Source organism: Piliocolobus tephrosceles, chromosome 17 (genome assembly GCF_002776525.5).
Source record: "Piliocolobus tephrosceles isolate RC106 chromosome 17, ASM277652v3, whole genome shotgun sequence".
Lineage (NCBI taxonomy): Eukaryota > Metazoa > Chordata > Mammalia > Primates > Cercopithecidae > Piliocolobus > Piliocolobus tephrosceles.
In genome coordinates this window covers 18307289-18326845 of record NC_045450.1, presented here as the reverse complement: position 1 = coordinate 18326845, position 19557 = coordinate 18307289, and the positions used below count along the sequence as shown (strand labels likewise).

Genomic DNA, 19557 nt, shown 5'->3' with positions numbered 1-19557 from the left:
ACTACTATTAAGCACTTCCTTGGAAGGCTTAGTATTGGGTTAATAACAGGATTTGGAATGAGTGAAAGCCAAGTCTGCATTCCTAATCAGCAACTTACCAGCTGTATGACCTTGGGTAAGTTACTTAATTTGTTTGTAAAATAGGGGTAGTATTCTTGTGGTGGTGGTGATTAAATGAAAGAATGCATGTAAAATCCTTGCTAGTTAACATTTACTGACTGCCTATCATGTCCTAGACTGTTTAAAATGCTTTCCAGGTACAGTACTTTTTTAACTCAGGCTGAAGTGCAGTGGTGCAATCTTGGCTCACTGCAACCTCCACCTCTCGGGTTCAAGCAATTCTCATGCCTCAGCCTCTCGAGTAGCTGGGATTACAGGAGCATGCCACCACGCCTGGCTAATTTTTGCATTTTTAGTAGAGATGGGGGGGGGGTCTTACCATGTTGGCCAGGCTGGTCTTGAACTCCTGACCTCAGGTGATCCACCCACCTCGGCCTCCCAAAGTGTGGGGATTACAGGCATGAGCCTGTAATCTAATGCATGTACACCTCCAGGAGAAGCAGGGCTGCACTGAAGACAAGGGATGGATGTGAAGGGAGAAGCATTCCAGGTGGAAGCACTTAGCATCTGGTGAATAAGCAAAAGTGATGCTTTCAGAGAGAGTTCAGATTTCATTGTAGAAGCCCAGGCAGTGGCTGGGCGCGGTGGCTCATGCCTGTAATCCCCACACTTTGGGAGCCAAAGCGAGCGGATCACCTGAGGTCAGGAGTTCGACACCAGCCCGGCCAACATGGCGAAACCCCGTCTCTACTAAAAATACAAAAATTAGCCGGGCCTGGTGGCACATGCCTGTAATCCCAGCTACTCAGGAGGCTGAGGCAGGAGAATAGCTTGAACCCAGGATGGGGAGGTCGCAGTGAGCCAAGATTGCGCCACTGCACTCCAGCTTGGGAGACAGAGGGAGACTCCAACTCCATCTCAAAAAAAAGAAAAGCAAAGAAAAAAGCACAAACAGCACTAAGATGACCCCAAGGGGAATAAAATCACTTCCAACATCACTTCCATGGGCTGCCTGCACTGACCCCACAGACAAGTCTCCCTTAGTCCCTGTGCTTCTTCGGAGCATTTACTGCAACTGTAATTAATTATTGCTTAAGCATTAAATTCATGTCTAAACCTGCTAGACAGGCAGCACCAGGAATTGTTCACCATCTTGTTCACCACTAACATTTGGTCGATATTTGTTGAATGGATGGATGGATGAACACTACATACAACTATTACCAAAGATTAATTCCTTCGATAAAGTGAATTAATGAAAAAAATAAGTGAATGAAAAAGTGTGTGGTGAAGTGCAGTGGCGTGTGCCTGTAATCCCAGCTACTTGGCAGGCCGAAGTGGGAGGACTGCTTGATCTAGGAGTTTGAGTCAAACTTGGCAACACACCCCGGATTTATCTCGTAAAAATAAAAAAAGGGAATAAGTGACAGCACTGGTTGGGTGCTTGTGTTTCGAATGTATCTTAAATGCTTTCTAAATTCAGTTCTAATTAGGTTTTATAACAGTGATTACTTAAGAGGAGGCTCCTCTCCCCTGAGTAATTGCACCTTTCTGCTGGACCCTTCAGTGTTAAGAACAGCCACTGTTCTCACTCATAGGCGGGAACTGAACAATGAGATCACTTGGACACAGGAAGGGGAACATCACACACCGGGTCCTATTGTGGGGAGGAAACGGGGGAGGCATAGCATTAGGAGATATACCTAATGTAAATGACGAGTTAATGGGTACAGCACACCAACATGGCACATGTATACATATGTAACAAACCTGCACGTTGTGCATATGTACCCTAGAACTTAAAATATAATAATAATAAAAAGAACAGCCACATGGCTTGTGAATCATTTGGCAAATCTGCAAAAAAATTATACACACACGTATTCATTACACATGCACACACACACACATTCCACACATCATCACCAGTTTCATATTTGGTTTGAATAAAACTTTTAATTTATTTTATTTTATTTTATTTTTTTGAGACAGAGTCTCACTCTGTTGCCCAGGCTGGAGTGCAGTGGTGCAACCTTGCCTCGCTGCAAACTCTGCCTCCCGGATTCAAGCAATTCTACCTTAGCCTCCCGAGTAGCTGGGATTATAAGCATGCACCACCACACCCGACTAGTTTTTGTATTTTTAGTAGAGACGGGGTTTCACCATGTTGGCCAAGCTGGTCTTGAACTCCTGACATTAAGTGATCCGCTTGCCTCAGCCTCCCAAAGTGCTGGGATTACAGGCATAAGCCATTGCACCCAGCTAATTTCTTTTCTTCTCTTTTCTTTTTTTTCTTATCCAGTCTCTGTAGAGACTGTCAAAAATTGCCAGTGCTGATTGTATTTCAAGTCATCACAGTGTGGTATTGGGAAAAGTTTCAATTAGCAATAATCACGTCTCGGATAAATCTCACTGGCTACGGTACTGCCACTGTGCAAAGCTAGTTTGATGTAGGACTTTGATGGTCATGTATAACACCTCATAGGGGCAGAACCTCCTCCATCCCCGACTCCAAAGACTCGTAATCAATACGCAAGAAAGTTCAGAGATGAGACCTCTGGTTATATTCCACCTTTGGGACATGGGGGATGTTTTTAGTTCTAAGTCACAAATAAATGCAGGTTCTACAATTCAGAGGCTTTATATCCCTGCTTGAGGATTACATGTTTATTCAGGATGGACCACTTTTCTTAGCAACAGTTTCTAAAGCTTTGCCAGGTCTGGGAAGTCTGGCAGGAGAGATTTCTAAGAACCAATCAATCATGCACACATTTCTTGAAGATAAAATACATTATTCCCTAGTTGTCTCTTCCTAGGTTTTTGTGGGCTCATTTCAATATTACAACAATCTTTATTGGAAAATCCCAAGTATTTTGTCTTAAAAAATCAGCAATCCAGGTGTAAAAAAAAGCAAGGAATGCCCAATTTTACTTTGATATTTACATTGTAGTCAGTTTCCACTCCTGGCTAAAGGCATGGATTTTCTTCTGGGCAGTTCCTAAAGGCACAGGTGGCATGAAAGAAATTGTTCCATTTTCATCTCCTCTCTTTATTTGATTGGTGTCTGGTTACCAGAACAGTCATCAGGCCCTTGGATTGCCTTCTTGAACTGATCTTCTAAATCGCAAGTCTAGGTTGGACACAGGAAAGAGAAGTTAACGCAGGCACACTCTGCCCCATCTCTACAAGGGAAAGACCAACTTGGCCTTCAAGAGCCCATAGCTTCTCTTGCCTTCCTTGCCTCCTCCTTTTAGTTTCTATAATCTTGGCCCTTGAACTCCCATCACTGGAAGTCATCAGTAAATGCTATCCCCAAAAAATAAATGGGTTTGTTTGTTTCCTGCCCAGAATTCACTCTCCTGGCATCAGCCCCAGATCTTCTTTGGGAAGTCACCCTTCCCTACTCTCGGTCCCTATGGTCTTCATAGTTGCACCACCTGTATCTACAGATGAAATCATGTGACCAAGGGAACTACCACATTTTTGTAGCCACAACAACTGGTTCATAGACAGGGACATCACCCAGTCAGACCCTATGAAACACCATGAGAATCCTGGGTCCCTCAGTCTTTCCCACCAGACTGACTCTGAGAAGATATAAGAAGTTGATAAAGCTGTCTTGCACTTATTAAGAAGAGTCTGTTGCAAAAGGGACTGACATGGGTAAGAACGGAACTGAAAAAAACCGGGTTCTGGTGACATTGTGAGTTCCTGCGTTAGGCTAGACCTGAAGTAAGAATTATTCTTGGAATTTTGCTTAAGCCAGTTTGGATCCAGTTTGCAACTGAAAAAGTAATGGACATACGAGCAATTCTTACACTTATCTTAGGCTATTTCACCAGAAATATATTAGTGTCTTATTCTGTCCCAGTTCAATTACTCACCAAGACTGCCATCACATTCCCCCAAATGCAAAGCGTCTTGTTGCTGAAAAAGTGAAAAACAGGCAGCCATGTCACGGAGGAAGAATGCAGATTCTGGGTCTTGTTGCATAGTTGGCACAATTTGTGAGCCCTCCACCATTTTAAAATTAAGGGATGACAGATTAAGGCCAAGTCTCTGCCATAGAAATATTGAACATTTTTTTTTTTTTGGGGAGAGTGATTCCTTTCTTTCATTCCACAGATAATCTTTTTTTTTTTTTTTTTTTTTTTTGACGGTCTTGCTTTGTCTCCCAGGCTAAAGTGGAATGGCGTGATCTCAGCTCACTGCAACCTCCACCTCCCAGGTTCCAGCGATTTTCCCGCCTCAGCCTCTGGAGTAGCTGGGATTATAGGTGCCTGCCACCACGCCCGGCTATTTTTTTTTTTTTTTTTTTTTAGTAGAGACAGGGTTTCACCATGTTGGTCAGGCTGGTCGCGAACTCCTGACCCCAAGTGATCTGTCCACCTCAGCCTCCCAAAGTGCTGGGATTACAGGCATGAGCCACTGTGCCCGGCCGTTCCATAGATATTCACTGAGCATTCATATTATGCCAGGTAATAAATTAGGACAAGTGCACAGACACGGTGCCCACCTTCAGAGGATCTACCTTTAGGCCTCTAGATCCCTTACCCAAATTGTGCTGACAGTATAAATTTGCACAGATGGTAAATTACATGTCAGTCACTTCTGTCACGATCACAATTTCCAACATGAGTGGCATTTGCATTAAGGTGGATTTACTGTTCATCTGTATTTTCAGGACACTCAGGAAGCAAGCAAGGTTTTGGAATTAGAGCAGGGTTTCATGTATCTTTATATTCTCTTGGTAAGAATGAAATTGATTAAATCTTTTTAAGGGAATGATATAGCAATATCTATTAACATTGTCATGTACATGCTTTGTGGCAGAAATATTCACAAAAATACTTTTTAATTTTTTTTTTTTTTTTTTGACATGGAGTCTTGCTCTGTTGCCTAGGCTGGAGTACAATGGCACGACCTTGGCTCACTGCAACCTCCACCTCCTGGGTTCAAGTGATTCCTGTTCTTCAGCCTCCCAAGTAGCTGCGATTACAGATGTGCACCACGACACTCAGCTCAGTTTTCTTGTTTGTTTGTTTTTGTTTTTTATATTTTTAGTAGAGATGGGTTTCACCATGTTTGCCGGGCTGGTCTTGAACTCCTGACCTCAAGTGATATGCCCGCCTTGGCCTCCCAAAGTGCTGGGGATTACAGGAGGGAGCCACTGCGCCCAGGTTAATTATTTTAAGAGACAGGGTCCTGTTCTGTCTCCCAAGCTGGAGTGCGGTGATGGGATCATTGCTCATTGTAGCCTCAAACTCCTGGGTTTGAGCAATCCTCTCACTTCAGCTTCCTGAGTAGCTGAGGCTACAGTTGCGAGCCACCATGTCTAATTATTAAAATTTTTTAAGGGATGGGGTTTCACTTTGTTGGTCTTAAACTCCTGGCCTCAAGCAGTCCTCCCCTCCCACCTCAGCCTCCTGAGTAGCTGCGATTATAAGCACACAAAAAATAATTGTAACAAAATGTTTCATTACCTACCGTTTTGAGTATTTAAAAACGTAGAAACAACCCAAATATCCAAATATGTACAGAATTAAATATCATCCAAGACATAGCATTAAGTGGTGGGCTGCGGGGGAGGGAAGTTATGATACTATTGTACGATATAACCTCACTTTCGTAATAAACAAGTAAAGTGTTGGTAGATACAGGTATGTTTGCAGATGCCTAGGGAAACAGATTTGCAAGACTAGGCACTGAAGTATTCATAGTAAGATGAGATTTCAGGGCCCTTTTCATATCAGTGGGCTCTACTTCTATATTATTGGGGTTGTGAAAAATAAACGTGCAAGTTCCATGAGGGCAGGGGCTTTGTTTTGCTCACCATAACCCCAGCACCTAGAAAAAGTACAGGCATGAAAAGTGCTGAATAAATGAATATTACTTTTTTTTAGTGTAGTTGCACAATCTCGGCTCACCGCAACCTCCGCCTCCTGGGTTCAAGCGATTCTTCTGCCTCAGCCTCCTGAATAGCTGAGGCTACAGGCACATGCGGCCACGCCCAGCTAATTTTTGTATTTTTAGTAGAGACAGGGTTTCACCATATTGGCCAGGCTGGTCTCAAACTCCTGACCTCATGATCCACCAGCCTAGGCCTCCCAAAGTGCTGGGATTACAGGTGTGAGCCACCACGCCCGGCCATGAATATTACTTTTTAAGTAAAAACCACAGAAATACTTAGACAAAGAGTGATCCCAAGAACTTGGTCTGTAGTTCTCTGATGCGCCTGTTACATGGAGGCAAGTTCGTGTCCCAGGGGTCCCCAAGGCAGCCTCCAACCTCACCTCCACCTCTCTCCTTTCCAGAACGAGTGAGCTGGGGTTTGCCTTCTTCTCCATATCCTGCAGCTTGATCAACTTTTCTATCAGGAACATTTTATCTTTGCCCTCCTACCAAGAAGGAAAACAAAACCAGAAAGAAACAAAAACATGAATGAATGATGGTATGGAATTGAGAAAGCAATTGATGGGAAGAACGTCGATTTGCAGGCAGGTAGGGTCCTAGAAGTTGGATGGAGGTTGCTGCCATCTTTTGGTGAAAGAAAAGAAACATTTCACAGTAAAACCAAATTATCCCCCAGAGCCTTCCTGCACTGTAATATTCTCCTCTAAAGCAACTCCCCTAACAGGCTCGAGAAAGTAGCCTTCAGAAGTCGGCTGCTGGAAGCAACTTACATGCCACATCTCAATAGCCAGGAAAAATGGTTTCCAGTATCCCCCATAGGCATGTGCCCCAGAGCGAGACTCCGTGTCAAAACAAACAAAAAAGATGTATGTAGGGTATGGAAAATATGAAACAGATGACCTGCATTCTTTAAGAATAAAAAGAAAAGAGGAAGTGGGGAGGGGAGGTGGTAAATGGTTATAGAGTAAAAGAAAGTTAGGCATTTCAGCTGGGCCTGGTGACTCACGCCTGTAATCCCAGCACTTTGGGAGGCCGAGGCGGGTGGATCACTTGAGGTCAGGAGTTTGAGACCAGCTAGTTAACATGGTGAAACCCCATCTCTACTAAAAATACAAAAATTAGCTGGGCATGGTGGCACACACCTGTAATCCCAGTTACTAAGAAGGCTGAGGCAGGAGAATCACTTGAACCCAGGAGGCAGGGGTTGCAGTGAGCCAAAATCATGCCACTGCATTCCAGCCTGCGAGACACAGTGAGATTCTGTTTCAAAAAAAAAAAAAAAAAAAAAAACAGAAACAAAGGCACATCGACCAAATGCAACATGTACCCCCTTTTCAGATCCTGAATTGTGCAGTTCTAGTATAAAAAGACACTTAAGGGGACAACTGGGGAAACGTAAACATTGGATATAAGATGATAATAATAAATTATTGGTAAGTTTTTTCTTTTTAAGTATGATGATGATATTGTAGTTATGTTTTTTTAAAGGTCTTTATCTTGGCTGGATGTGGTGACTCACGCCTGTAATCCCAGCACTTTGGGATGCCGAGGCGAGCAGATCACCTGAGGTTGGAAGTTTGAGACCAGCCTAACCAACATGGAGAAATCTCATCTCTACTAAAAATACAAAATTAGCTGGGTATGGTGGCGTGTGCCTGCAATTCCAGCTACGCGGGAGGCTGAGGCACAAGAATCGCTTGAACCCGGGAGGCGGAGGTTGCAGTAAGCCAAGATCGCTCCACTGCACTCCAACCTGGGCAACAAGAGTGAAACTGTGTCTCAAAATAAATAAATAAAATAAGTCTTTATCTCATAGAGATGTACATAAAGTTTTAATACATAAAAAATAATATAAAGCCTAAGATTTGCTTTAAAATAATCCGGGGAGCCAGGTGGAGTGGCATCTGCCTGTAATCTCAGCCACTCCGGAGGCTGCGTCAGGAGTTCAGGAATTTGAATCCAGCCAGGGCAACATAGCAAGACCCCCACCTCTAAAAAAATAAAATAAGGCTGGGCGTGGTGGCTCACGTCTGTAATCCCAGCACTTTGGGAGGCAGGTGGATCACCTGAGGTCAGCAGTTCAAGACCAGTCTGGCCAACATAGGGAAACCCTGTCTCCAACAAAAATACAAAAATTGGCTGGGTGTAGTGGCGGGCACCTGTAATCCCAGCTACTTGGGAGGCTTGGGCAGGAGAATCGCTTGAACCCTGGAGGTGGAAATTGCAGTGAGCTGAGATTGTGCCTCTGCACTCCAGCCTGGGCAACAAGAGCAAAACTCTATCTCATAAAATAATAATAACAATAAATAATAAGAATAAAAATAAGGGATTTGCTGGGAAGAGAAAGTGTAGATGAAATAAGAATATAAAAACATTGATGGCTGTTAAGGCTGACAGCAGGGATATGAGAGTTCATTGTAGTATTCTCTTTATTTTGGAGGATGTTTGAAAGTGTCCCTTATACAGCGTTTAAAAAGGGTTATGGTGGACATCAGAGGGATCCAAGGGGACTTACATTAATGATCTGCTCATGCAGCAGCCTGATCATAATCTTCCTTCCCTCTGTGATCTGCCAGTAAAGATAGGTGATGATTCTGGAAGAGGAGAAAAGAAAGAATGACAGACACTCTTGCCAATGTTTTGCAGGCTCCGAATTTCCACTGGATGCAAAGGAATGGGAATCTGTGCCTGCAGATGGATTTGGGCCCAAATGTGTTTTTGAAAACTCATGTCAGGGTGAGTTACAGTTTAAATACATTGGAGCAATGGTTCTCAACCTGGCTGCTCATGGAATCACCTAGAAGGGGGAAATAAGCCCATGCCACAGCCCCTCTTCAGACCAATTAATTTAGCATCTCTGGGCATGTCATCTCCTTAAAAGGAGAACAGCAGGTATTGCTTTCTTAACAGAACTAGTTAAAAAAAAAAAAATCCCTAAGACGACGGGGCGTGGTGGCTCATGCCTATAATCCCAGCACTTTGGGAGGCCAAGGCAGGTGGTCAGGAGATGGAGACCATCCTGGCTAACACGGCGAAACCCCGTCTCTACTAAAAATACAAAAAGATTAACCAAGCGTGGTGGTGGGTGCCTGCAGTCTAAGCTACTCAGGAGGCTGAGGCAGGAGAATGGCATGAACCCGCAAGGCAGAGCTTGCAGTGTGCTGAGATCGCACCACTGCACTCCAGCCTGGGCGACAGAGTGAGACTCTGTCTCCAAAAAAAAAAAAAAATTCCCTAAGCCAAGAAGATAGTATATAATCTTTCCCCACTTCCCCCAGAGATGGGGTCTTGCTCTGTTGCCCAGGCTGGAGTGCAGTGGCACAATCAGAGAACACTGCAGCCTCAAACTCCTAGGCTCAAGCAATCCTCCCATCTCAACTTCCCAAGAAGCTCAGACTACAGGCACAAGCCACTGCACCAGGCTAAATAACTTTTTAAAAAAACTATTAATGCAAGGTTGGGCAAGGTGGCTAACACCTGTAATCCCAACACTTTGAGAGGCTGAGGCAGGAGGATAACTTGAGGCCAGGAGTTTGAGACCAGCCTGGGCAACACAGGGAGACTCCATCTCTCAAAAACATTTAAAAATTAGCCAAGTGTAGTGGTGCACACCTGCAATCCCAGCTACTTGGGAGCTGAGGTGGGAGGACTGCTTGAGCCTAAAAAGGTTGAGTTTGCAGCAAGCCATGACCATGCCGCTTCAGTCCAGCCTGGGTGATAGATCATGGCCCGTCTCAACCAAAAAAGAAAGGAAAGAAAGACAAGGAAGGGAAGGGGGAAAGAAGGAGAAAGAGAAAGCAAGAAAGGGAGAGCGAGAGAGAGAGAGAGAGGAAGAAAGAAAAAAGAAAAGAAAAGAAAAGAAAGAAAGAAGAAAGAAAGAAAGAAAGAAAGAGAAAGAAAAGGAAAGAAAAGAGAATATAAAGGAACAGAAATGGAAAGGAACGGAAAGGGAACGGAAAGGAACGGAATGGGAAGGGAAAGGAACTTGAGAGAGAGAGGGAGGAAGGGAGGGAGGGAGGGAGGAGGGAAGGAAGGAAGCAAAACTACCTATGCAAAGGTAGAGTCACCCAGAACACTGAGCTATACTACAGCCATTTGCTTTCCAACCAAACATCCCTACTGCTGTTTCCCCCGAATGCTCCTGACTTTCCTTGCTACATTCCCCAGATACCACACTCACAGCACAATGAGGGTGAGGATGAAAAAGAAGTGCACGCTTCCAATGAGGTTCCGATAGATCCAAACAACCCACAGGTAGCCAGGCCGTGTACTCAGGGTGTCGATCCAGCTGTAGATGGAGTGAATGAAGAAAGGCAGACCTCGAAAAGGGCCACAGTCAGCTGAAGGCTTCAATCTGGTAAAACAAAGATGGAAGAACATCTCTAGCACAAGACTCAGGAATGGTTATTTTAGAATCAGGGTGTCCTTTCTGGGCTCTGGACCTGAAAACATCAAGTCTTGCCTGATCCACTCATACCCACTTCCCAAAGAAACCCTCTTGCTCACAGCCTTGCTGGGGTGACCTGCACTCCAAGGACTGGCTCTCAGATCAGAGGGATCACCTCACCCAACAGCAGCCAATCCAAAGGCCAGGCAGTGACTTCTGCAGTAACTTGGCTCAATGATATGAATGGGGGCAGTCAGACTCTTTTTCTTAAGAACTTGAATTAAGGCCAGGCACTATGGCTCATGCCTTTAATCCCAACAGTTTGGGAGGCCAAGGTGGGAGGATGGTTTGAGCCCGAAAGTTCAAGACCAGCCTGGGCAACATAGTGAGACTCCATCTCTACAAAAAAATAAAGAATTAGCTGGGCATGGCAGCACATGCCTGTGGTCCCGGCTACATAGGAGGCTGAGGTGGGAGGATCGCTTGAGCCAGGAGGTTGAGGCTATAGTGAGCTGTGATCATGCCACTGTACTGCAGCCTGGGCAACAGAGCAAGACACTGTCTAAAAAAGAACTTGAATTAAAGCCAAGTATGGTGGCTCGCCTGCAATTCCAGCACTTTGAGAGACCAAGGCAGGAGGATCACTTGAGGCCAAGAGTTCAAGACCAGCCTACGCAATGTAGTGAGACCCCCCATTTCTAAATAATAATAATAATAATAATAATTAGCCAGGCATGGTGATGTGTGCCTCTAGTCCCAGCTACTTGGGAGGCTGAGGTGGGAGAATCACTTGAGCCCAGGAGTTTGAGCTATGATTGTGCCGCTGCGCTCCAGCCTGGGTGACAGAGCAAGGCCCTGTCTCAAAGAAAGAAATTGAATTAAGAAGCATAAAGAGGGAAGCCTGTTAGCTATGGAGGAATGAGCAGAAATATAGAGCAACAAGGAACTAGTGAGGAAGAGAGAGAAGAGAGTGGATACGCCAAGAGGAGCAAGGACATTGTGGAGCAAGGAACTGAGGGCCCCAGTTTCACGGGTGTCCTAAAAAGCATCTCCCTTGTTCATCAACCATGGTTTATTCTGTTAAGCACTGTTCTAGTCAGGCTCTGGGGACTTCACATGAAGCAAGTTCCTGCCCTATTGGGCTTACGTTGTGGTGGGAAAAATGGACAATCGTTGAGTAACAATTAAACAAAGACTCACACAGAGGCATTCCTGATGATGCATGATGGAATGAAGGAAAGAAACTCAGGCCTGAGAGGGAGAAGCAGTGGGGAACTGAGAGCAGACAAGGAGGGCTGTGAAGCTCAGATCTTGGAGAGGACCTTGGAGCTGAGAATCAGAGGGTGGAGAGGAGGCAGCCAAGCAAAGGGAGTGGGGAGAGGACTTCACTCAGAGGACTCTGCCCATGTTGGGAGGGGCTTGCTGGCTTCCAGGAATGGGGTGAGGGCGGTGGGGTAGTGTACAGTGGAGCCAAAGGGAGGTGGGGTTGTAAAGGTGGGAGGAGCCGGATCAGTCCTGCCTTTCTGTTAATTTAGATGAAGTTCTGTTCCGGATGTGGAGGAACAGGGTGCGGGGGCATCTCCCCATTCTGGGAAGCTTCAGTTCTTGGCAGAAGTGAGAAAGCTACTCCTGACTACGGCTGTCAGATGGGTGGTGATCAAACGAGGATGTATTCCCTCCCTGGCTTTTAGTGTCTGTTGGCTAGCCAGGGAACTTAGGTTAGACACTGTATTAAGCATGTCTTTTTATTCTGATGTTTTGACATCTGGGGTCTTACTGATTCCAGCTCCCTGGGCTAGCTGCCCTTCCTTGGGCTAGCTTACAAAGCCCAACTTTCAAATGCAAACCAACCGATCTAGATCCCACACCCTAAACCGCCCCCTTTATCAGGCTCTCACATCTGGGCCACCACTCCGCTGCCCTAATCACCCCAGGGCCAGGTGCCAGACAACTCAGGGCAGATCCACATCCCACAGCCTACTGACAAACCAGCCAACCCTAAACCTGCTTCTCCTGCCTTGCCCATTCCTTACCACAGAAAACCATAAGAAAGGCTCTAGCCCACATTTCCCCTCACTCCCTCTGCCTCCTGACCTACCCCGACGCTTCCCTGTGTGGTCCTTTGTGGCACAGAGTGCCTCCCCTTCTCGGGAACTGAGAGTAATAAACTATCTTTCTAGTGGTGGTCATTCCTGACCTGTTGGGCTTCACCACACCTAGATTATGTATGTATGTATGTATGTATTGAGACAGAGTCTCACTCTGTCACCCAGGCTAGAGCACAATGGTGCAATCTGGGCTCACTGCAACCTTCACTTCCCGAGTTCAAGCAATTCTCCTGCCTCAGCCTCCCGAGCAGCTGGGATTACAGGCATGCACCACCACGCCTGGCTAATTTTTGTATTTTCAGTAGAGACGAGTTCACCATGTTGGCCAGGCTCATCTTGAACTCCTGGCCTCAAGTGATCCACCCGCTTCGGCCTCCCATAGTGCTGGGATCATAGGCGTGAGCCACTGCGCCCAGCCTCACCACACCTGAATTATAATAAAACTTACATTTTAAAACACATACCCATCCACCCAGTCTCTAAAACCTCCCCCAAGGCCACCTTCTCCTACCTCCAGATGGTGATGGCCAGCGTACACAAGACCCCGGTGAAGGATGGGAAAAAGAGCAAGAGGATAAAGAAAGTCATCATCTGTGAGGCCCGCCACGCTTTGCTTGGAGGCTGGAAATTCATCATCAGGCTGATCTGAAGAGAGAGAGGCAGCCACCTCCCATCTGCAGCCAGAGCAGCAGCAGAGGGACCCCAGCCAGGCCCAGCTTCCTGAGACCTTTGCAGAGCCCCCTTCCCCAGCTTTAAGCGCCACCAGGTCACAGGCGACTGAGCAAAGCTGACTGATGGCAACGTCGGACTGACTCACGTTTTTGGCGTAGAACATGATGAAAAGCGTAATCATTTGGATAAGGGGCAGCAGGGGGCAGAAGAAGATTCCAATCCTGCAAGGGGGAGAGGGTGAGTGTCAGAGGCCGGGGGAGACAAAAGGAGTCGGGGTGAATCTGGGACGCTTGGAAGGAAGAGAAAGAGGATGTTGTGGCCTGGATTGTGTGTCCCCAAAATCCATATATTGAGGCCTTAACCCCCAATATCTCAGAATGTGACTGTATTTGGAGACAGGGCCTTGGAGAGGTGCTTAAGGTAGAACGAGATCACAGTAGGAGGCCCTAATTCAGTATAACTCGTGTCCCTAAAAGAAGAGATTAGGAGGCCAGGAATGGTGGCTCACGCCTGTAATCCCAGAACTTTGAGAGGCCGTGGCGGGTGAATCACCTGAGGTCAGGAGTTCGAGACCAGCCTGGCCAACATGGTGAAACCCCATCTCTACTAAAAATACAAAAATTAGCCAGGCATGATGGCGCATGCTTGTAATCTCAGCTACTTGAGAAGCTGAGGCAGGAGAATCGCTTGAACCTGGGAGGCGGAGGTTGCAGTGAGCCAAGATTATGCCATTGCACTCCAGCCTGGGCAACAGAGCAAGACTCCATCTCAACAACAAAAAAAGAAGAGATTAGGACATAGACACACAGAGAAACGAAGACCATGTAAAGACATGGGGAGAAGATGGCCGTCTATAAGCCAAGGAGACAGGCTTGAGACAGATTCCTCCCTTATGACCCTCAGAAGAAACCAACCCCACCCGCATCTTGATCTTGGCCTTCTGGCCTCCAGAACTGTGAGATATGAAATTGCTGTTGTTTAAGCCACTCAGTGTGTGGGACTTTGTTATGGCAGCTCCAGCCAGCTAACACAGAGGGGGCCTGCTTCCATCCCAGCAAATTAGGCAGATTCCCACCATACCCAGTATCCTCAGCTGTCTTCTTCCCAGCTCTGAAAAGGAGATTGTATAGAGAAATCACCCATCCACCTACTAAACCAACAGATGGTATTCAGCATGCCCTAAGCTAGCGTGTCCCAAATTTAGGGCATACCCTATGCTTTCCCCCCCTTTTTCTTCCTTCCCCATGGTGTTCAAGGTCTGAGGTTCTGTAGGGACAAGGCATTGAACAGCACTGAGTTCCAAATGAGAAAGGCATTCCCTTTCCAACTCTCCTGCAGTGCTCGTGAGCAACAAAAGGAGAAAATCTCAGTGTGGTTCTAGAATAATGTAACTCCTAACACATGCCAATCTCCCATTTTTTAACAAAAAAGGAGTAGGCTTTGGGCTGAGAGCCTTGGCAAACAGTAACATCTCGCTAGAATTTAGTGACATTTTGGAATGGGATTGCTTTTATTTTTCCAGTTATTTGTGATTTCTATCAAATGGCACTGGTTTTCCATTTATGATTGTAAATAAAGACTCTCTTAAAAATGTATGTGAGAGGTCAGGTGCATGACTCACGCCTGTAATGCCATCACTTTTGGAGACTGAAGTGGGCAGATCATCTGAGGTCAGGAGTTCGAAACCAGCCTGGCCAACATGGCAAAACCCCCGTCTCTACTAAAAATACAAAAATTAGCTGAGCGTGGTGCCAGGCGCCTGATGTTTTGACATCTAGAGTCTTACTGACCCCAGGAAGACTGCCGATGTTGGGGAAAGCAGTCTGGCCATTTACAAAGGCCTTTCTTCCACATCATTTCAACTAGGATGCCGTTGGGCAAGTTACTTAAACTCTCTCTAAACCTTAGTTTTCTAATCTTTAAATGGTGGACATACTAGTACCTACTCACAGGGTTTTTTGAGTGGAATAAATGGGCATGGTGGCTCACTCCTGTTATCCCAGCACTTTGGGAGGCTGATGAAAAGCAGTTATCATCTACCATGACATTAAAAAAAATGTATTTGAGTAAAAAAAAAAAAGGCAAATAATAAAAAAAATTAAGTAGGTAATAGCACAGGTGAAATATCACTATACCAAAAAATAGGCAGGCTGGTGTACGATAGACGAAAACTTGGAAAACATGTTCCTCACTTCATCTCTATCACTGTCCCTAACATATATCCTTTTCTGTCATTGTATTATCTTCTTGTAAAACTCATCATCAAAGGCAAGATTCTCCTAAAACCCACAAAGGTTAGAACGGTAATAACCATGGAAAAAAGAAAAGATATGTGTTTTCGATTGGGCTTATTCATGATTTAGCAACAAAAATCTCAAAGGCCCAGAAGTCATAATGGTAATTCCTTTTTTTTTTTCTTTTTGAGACGGAGTGTCGCTCTATCTCCCAGGCTGGAGTGCAGTGGCATGATCTCGGCTGACTACAACCTCTGCCTCCCTGGTTCAAGTGATTCTCCTGCCTCAGCTTCTCTAGTAGCTGAGATTACAGGCATCTGCTACCACAGCCGGCTAATTTGTATCTTTTAGTAGAGTCAGGGTTTCACCATGTTGGCCAGGCTGGTCTTGAACTCCTGACCTCAAGTGATCTGCCCACCTTGGCCTCCCAAAGTTCTGGGGTTACAGGTGTGAGCCACCACGCCTATTTAATCACCTCGAAAACACTGTGAGTAGGTATCTCTACCATTTAAAGATTAGAAAACTAAGGTTTAGGGAGAGTTTTAGTAACTTGCCCAATGGCGTCCTAGTTGAAATAATGTGGAAGAAAGGATTTTGTAAACTGCCAAATTGCCAGTAGGTGATTCAGCAGCATGCAAACACATTACCTAAACTACCAAAGAAAGGTCCTCACTGTCTCTAAAAAATAAACTCATTAACTTTGAGTTATTTGCAGACAGTCAAATCACCCAGGGCAACTTTAAAGAGTCAGAAAATAAAACACTCTCCCGTTGTATGACATATTGGTATTCACAAAGCAGTTTTCATCTACCATGGCATTTAATCCTCAACATGATTCAAAGGCAGCTATTCTTTTTTTTTTTTTTTAATGAGACAAAGTTTCATTCTTGTCGCCCAGGCTGGAGTACAATGGCACGATCTCTGTTCACCGCAGCCTCCACCTCCCAGGTTCAAGTGATTCTCCCGCCTCAGCCTCCCGAGTAACTGGGATTACAGGCGCTGGCAACCACGCCCAGCTAATTTTTTTTGTGTATTTTAGTAGAGACAGGGTTTTGCCATGTTGGCCAGGTTGGCCTCAAACTCCTGGCCTCAGATGATCCGGCCTCCCAAAGTGCTGGGATTACAGGCATGAGCCACTGCTCCTGGCCTTTTTTTTTTTTTTTTTCTTTTTTGAGGCAGAGTTTCACTCTTGTTGCCCAGGCTGGAGCACCATGGCACGATCTTGGCTCACTGCAACCTCCGCCTCCCGAGTTCAAGCGATTCCCGTGTCTCAGTCTCCCGAGTAGCTGGGATTACAGGCATGTGCCACCATGCCCAGCTAATTTTGTATTTTTAGTAGAGATGGGGTTTCACCATGTTGGTCAGGCTGGTCTTGAACTCCTGACCTCAGGTGATCCGCCCGCCTCAGCCTCCCAAAGTGCTGGTATTACAGGCTTGAGCCACAGCACCTGGCCTTAAAGGCAGCTATTCTTATATGCATTTATAGATGAGTCTGAGGCTCACACAAGCACAGTGATCTCCATGAGTGGCAGAGCCAGTCTCAGAATTCAGTTTATCCTGTTCCAAATCCAATACTTTCAAGTCAGCAACACCCCATCAGATGGAACCTGGGAATGTGATTCACCATACAGAATTCCGGCATTAACTGCATCATGTTAAAATAAATATGCAAAAGTAACGCAGGAAGATTGCTTGAGCTCAGCAGGATGAGGCTGTAGTGAGCCATCATCATGCCACTGCACTCCAGCCTGAGCAACAGAGTGAGACCCTGTCTCAAAAATAAATAAAGAGGCTGAGCATGGTGACTCACACCTATAGGTGGCCTCCAGGTTGGGATCCCTGCTCTATGCTGATTCTTGTCTGAAGTCCTTAAGCTCTCATAAAGGAAAATGGTAGTCTAAATGCTAAATTCATGGTACTCAGACTGGCTGGATGGCGTATCACCCATGCAGCTTTAAAAACAACAGATTCTGGAACTTTGCCACCAAAACACCAACTCCACAGTCATGTGGGAACCCCTGGGCATTTTGCTGAGTCACAAAACTTACCACACCAGAGTTTGTGCATAGATCAGTTCTAGAACGTTCCTGGCAATGTCAAACTCCGGAAGGCCAAGACTTGTGATCAGCTGCATCCCAATGATCCTGTGAAAACATACTGAGTTTAGTACCCAAACCATAACTCCCACTTTCAGAAGATCCCCCACAGACTAGGACAATCAAAAGAGACCCTCACCAGCTTGAAATAAAGTCATAAGTTCCCTTGAAAATTTTTCAACAGTTGTAAATCTATAAGCATGTTTTTGAAGAAGTAATTGAAGGGATTGAGGGAAAACTAATTTAACACAATGCAGTCAAGCGGGGATACTGCTAAACTGGTTTAAAAAGTTCTAGAGAACATTTGTTACCCTGAACATTTAAATTATCCCACTATTATCTTACACCCCTCTTTGCTAATTAAAGCTTCTTTTTTCATGAACCGGATGAACTCAGCACCTCTCAACTCCAATAAACATTTAAAACTTTTTGGTTGCTGCTATCAAATTAATTATGTTTCCCTGTGTTCTAAATCCACAAGAAGGAAACCAAGTTTCCATTTACTCTGGGGAAACTTGATTCCATATTAATTTATTCATAAAGAGGAGTTGCCAATTAAAAAAAGTTCTGTCAAAAAAAAACCTCTTCACCTTTATTTTTTTTTTTTTTGAGATGGAGTCTTGCTGTGACACCCAGGGTGGAGTGTAGTGACCCAATCTCAGCTCACTGCAACCTCCACCTCCCGGGTTCAAGTGATTCTCTTGCCTCAGCCTCCCAAGTAGTTGGGATTATAGGCACGCACCACCACGCTCGGCTAATTTTTGTATTTTTAGTAGAGATGGGGTTTCACCACATTGCCCAGGCTTCTCTTGAACTCCTGACCTCAGATGATTCACCCGCCTTGGCCTCCCAAAGTGTCGGGATTACAGGCATGAGTCACTGCATCCGGTCAAACCTTTTCACCTTTAGTCCAAGCCCTCAACAGAGGCTAGAATAAAAGCACATTTTGGCAAAAATGAATGAGGAAATTTGGCATTGAATCTACCCACTGATAAAATAATCAACATCAGACCACCTTATCTGATGGTCAGACCATCTTAGTAGAACAGCTTGCGGAAATACATAAATGTCTGTAAGGAATGAGAAGCTCGTCATATTATTAAAAAAAAAAATTACTAAATTTAAAAAACCAGACATGGGACAGTGACAGTGCCTCAATTCTGTATATATTATATCTAATATAAAATTAGTACATCAATTCAATTAAAACAATGAGATAAATCTACATGTGCTGACATGGAAAGATGTCAAGACATAGTGACAGATCAATAAAAGCAAATTCTACAATATGTTGCAGTGTGACTCCATTTTTGCTTTTGAAAATTATGTAGTATTATATAGTAAAGATACACACAGAACAATGTGTGCATAGAAAAATCTGGAGGAATATATACTAGAATATTAAAATTATCTATAGTGGATAAGATTTCTTCTTTTTTTTTTTTGAGACGGAGTCTCGCTCTGTCGCCCAGGCTGGAGTGCAGTGGCCGGATCTTGGCTCACTGCAAGCTCCGCCTCCTGGGTTTATGCCATTCTCCTGCCTCAGCCTCCTGAGTAGCTGGGACTACAGGTGCCCGCCACCTCGCCCGGCTAGTTTTTTGTATTTTATTGTTTTTTTAGTAGAGACGGGGTTTCACCGTGTTAGCCAGGATGGTCTCGATCTCCTGACCTCGTGATCCGCCCGCCTCGGCCTCCCAAAGTGCTGGGATTACAGGCTTGAGCCACCGCGCCGGGTCCAGATTTCTTTTTTTCTTCTTTTCTTTCTTTGCCTTCTTCTTCTTCTTCTTCTTTTTTTTTTTTTTTTTTTTTTTTTGAGACAGAGTCTTCCTGTTTTGCCCAGGCGAGTCTCAAACTCCTGGCCTCAAGTGATCCTCCTGCCTCGGTCTCCCAAAGTGCTGGGATTATAGGCATGAGCCACTGCCCTCGGCTGGATAAGATTTCAAATGGCTCAGTTTCTGTCTTTTATTTCTAGAATTTGTTTTCAAAAGGTTGTAAAAGGTCAACTGAACCAAGTGAACTATGACAACAGAACTGTTAGGTTAAGGTGAAATTTTAGCTAATTTAGACATGAACAGTATCCCCAAGGA

General features: G+C 45.0%; 1 protein-coding gene and 1 non-coding gene across 2 annotated transcripts in view; both read right to left on the bottom strand.

Moving 5' to 3' along the window:
- Positions 1 to 1996: 1996 nt before the first annotated feature.
- TMC5 (transmembrane channel like 5) overlaps positions 1997 to 19557 on the bottom strand; it is a 40637-nt gene continuing 23076 nt past the window's right edge. Inside the window, exons 10-17 of the mRNA XM_026455353.1 lie at positions 17423 to 17518; positions 13286 to 13361; positions 12980 to 13113; positions 10154 to 10327; positions 8489 to 8567; positions 6354 to 6458; positions 3945 to 3987; positions 1997 to 3190 (exon numbers count right to left, since the gene is read on the bottom strand). Coding sequence (XP_026311138.1) covers positions 3144 to 3190; positions 3945 to 3987; positions 6354 to 6458; positions 8489 to 8567; positions 10154 to 10327; positions 12980 to 13113; positions 13286 to 13361; positions 17423 to 17518 — 754 coding nt within the window. The 3' untranslated portion in view covers positions 1997 to 3143. The remainder of the gene's footprint in view (positions 3191 to 3944; positions 3988 to 6353; positions 6459 to 8488; positions 8568 to 10153; positions 10328 to 12979; positions 13114 to 13285; positions 13362 to 17422; positions 17519 to 19557) is intronic.
- LOC111551209 lies at positions 2363 to 2502 on the bottom strand. Its single transcript, XR_002734294.2, has one exon. It is a non-coding gene; the product is annotated as a U4 spliceosomal RNA (small nuclear RNA).